This window comes from Pteropus alecto, unplaced genomic scaffold (genome assembly GCF_000325575.1).
Source record: "Pteropus alecto unplaced genomic scaffold, ASM32557v1 scaffold839, whole genome shotgun sequence".
NCBI classification, from domain to species: Eukaryota; Metazoa; Chordata; class Mammalia; order Chiroptera; family Pteropodidae; genus Pteropus; species Pteropus alecto.
This window is the reverse complement of record NW_006442520.1, coordinates 60,577-62,221: the sequence shown is the minus strand read 5'-3', so window position 1 is coordinate 62,221 and position 1,645 is coordinate 60,577. Positions and strand designations below refer to the sequence as shown.

General features: G+C 35.9%; 1 protein-coding gene across 1 annotated transcript; it reads right to left on the bottom strand.

The window, feature by feature from the left end:
* Positions 1 to 62: 62 nt before the first annotated feature.
* On the bottom strand, positions 63 to 1,001 carry LOC102880543 (olfactory receptor 6C75). Its single transcript, XM_006922719.1, has one exon. It carries the CDS (start codon positions 999 to 1,001, stop codon positions 63 to 65), a length of 939 nt encoding a protein of 312 aa, XP_006922781.1.
* Between the last annotated feature and the right edge of the window lie 644 nt (positions 1,002 to 1,645).

Genomic DNA, 1,645 nt, shown 5'->3' with positions numbered 1-1,645 from the left:
GAGAAGGGCAAAGAGTTTTATTCAGCTTTGCTAACAGGAGTACATATTTCACATAATCACATTCATTTATTTGAAGAAAAGGCCATTCTCTGGATCATGTTCTTGAAGGCTTGCTTCACTTGCCGGTTTCTTAGTGTATATATGAAAGGATTCAAAAGAGGAGCCACTGAGGTATTGAGCACAGCTACCCCTTTGCTTAAAGACACTCTCTCCCTTGCAGAAGGCTTAATGTACATGAAAATGCAGCTACCGTAAGAGAGGGAGACAACTACCATGTGGGAGGAACAAGTGGAAAAAGCTTTCTTCCTTTGACTCGTGGAAGGAATTCTCACAATTGCACGGATGATGTATGTGTAGGAGAGAATAACTAGTGTTAAGGTGACCATAAGTGTTACCACAGCTAAAAAAAATGCCATGAATTCGAGAAAGCTAGTGTTCGTGCAAGAAAGCTGCAAAATTGGAGAAGAATCACAGATAAAATGATCAATTACATTGGAGGCACAGAAATTCAATTGCATCAGTAGAATTATTGGTGGAAAAATGATCAGGAATCCTGCGAGCCAAGAGCTAAAGACAAGAAGGATACAGACTCTGCTGCTCATGATGGTGGTGTAATGTAGAGGTTTGCAGATGGCCACATAGCGGTCATAGGACATGGCGGCGAGAAGGTAAAATTCTGTCACCCCCAAGAAGATGAAGAAAAACAGCTGGGCCACACAACCATTATAAGAAATAGTTCTGTCCCCTGTCACAATGGTGACAAGGAACCTGGGAATGCAGACTGACGTGAATGATATTTCTAGGACTGAGAAGTTTCGAAGAAAGAAATACATTGGAGTCTGCAGGTGGGGATCTGACAGCGTGAGGGTGATGATGATAAGGTTCCCAGTCACACTTAGCATGTAGGTAACAAGAAGAAATATGAAAAGAACAACTTGCCACCGTGGGTCATTTGTCAGTCCAAGAAGAATAAACTCGGTTACTTCTGTGAAATTTTTCATTATTTCCCTTCTTTTCAATGATATTCTTTTTAGTTGTAAAATAGATGAGGAAATAAGAAAGCTATGACATTAGCAAAGTAACTCTCACGTTAAAGAAATTGCTGTCTTTTTCTTTTAGTGAAAAATGATTTTGTAGTACATAGAAATGAAATCCTTTAAAGACCTCTGTATATATTATAGCGTATATTAATTCATTTCATTTTTATTCACTGTATTCTTATACATTTCAGTATATATCTCTGACCTCTGAATATTTTGATATATTCCTGAAAATAACAAAAAAACATGTTAATACCTTCTCGAATAAAACTCTGAGAGCTTACTCCCAGCATACCACAATACATTTTGAAGATTTCTTTTTTACTTTTTACTTCATATATTTAAAATTTTTCTATATTGAATAAGGATTTCTTTCTTTATCCTTCATTCAAAATTTACAATTCACAGAGACAATGCAGTCATCTATCTGGTAGAGTAATATATACCTGAAAATAGCATACAGAAGTATTTAATAGATGGGAAATTCTTATACATTTCAGTATATATCTCTGACCTCTGAATATTTTGATATATTCCTGAAAATAACAAAAAAAGATGTTAATACCTTCTCGAATAAAACTCTGAGAGCTTATTCCCAGCATACC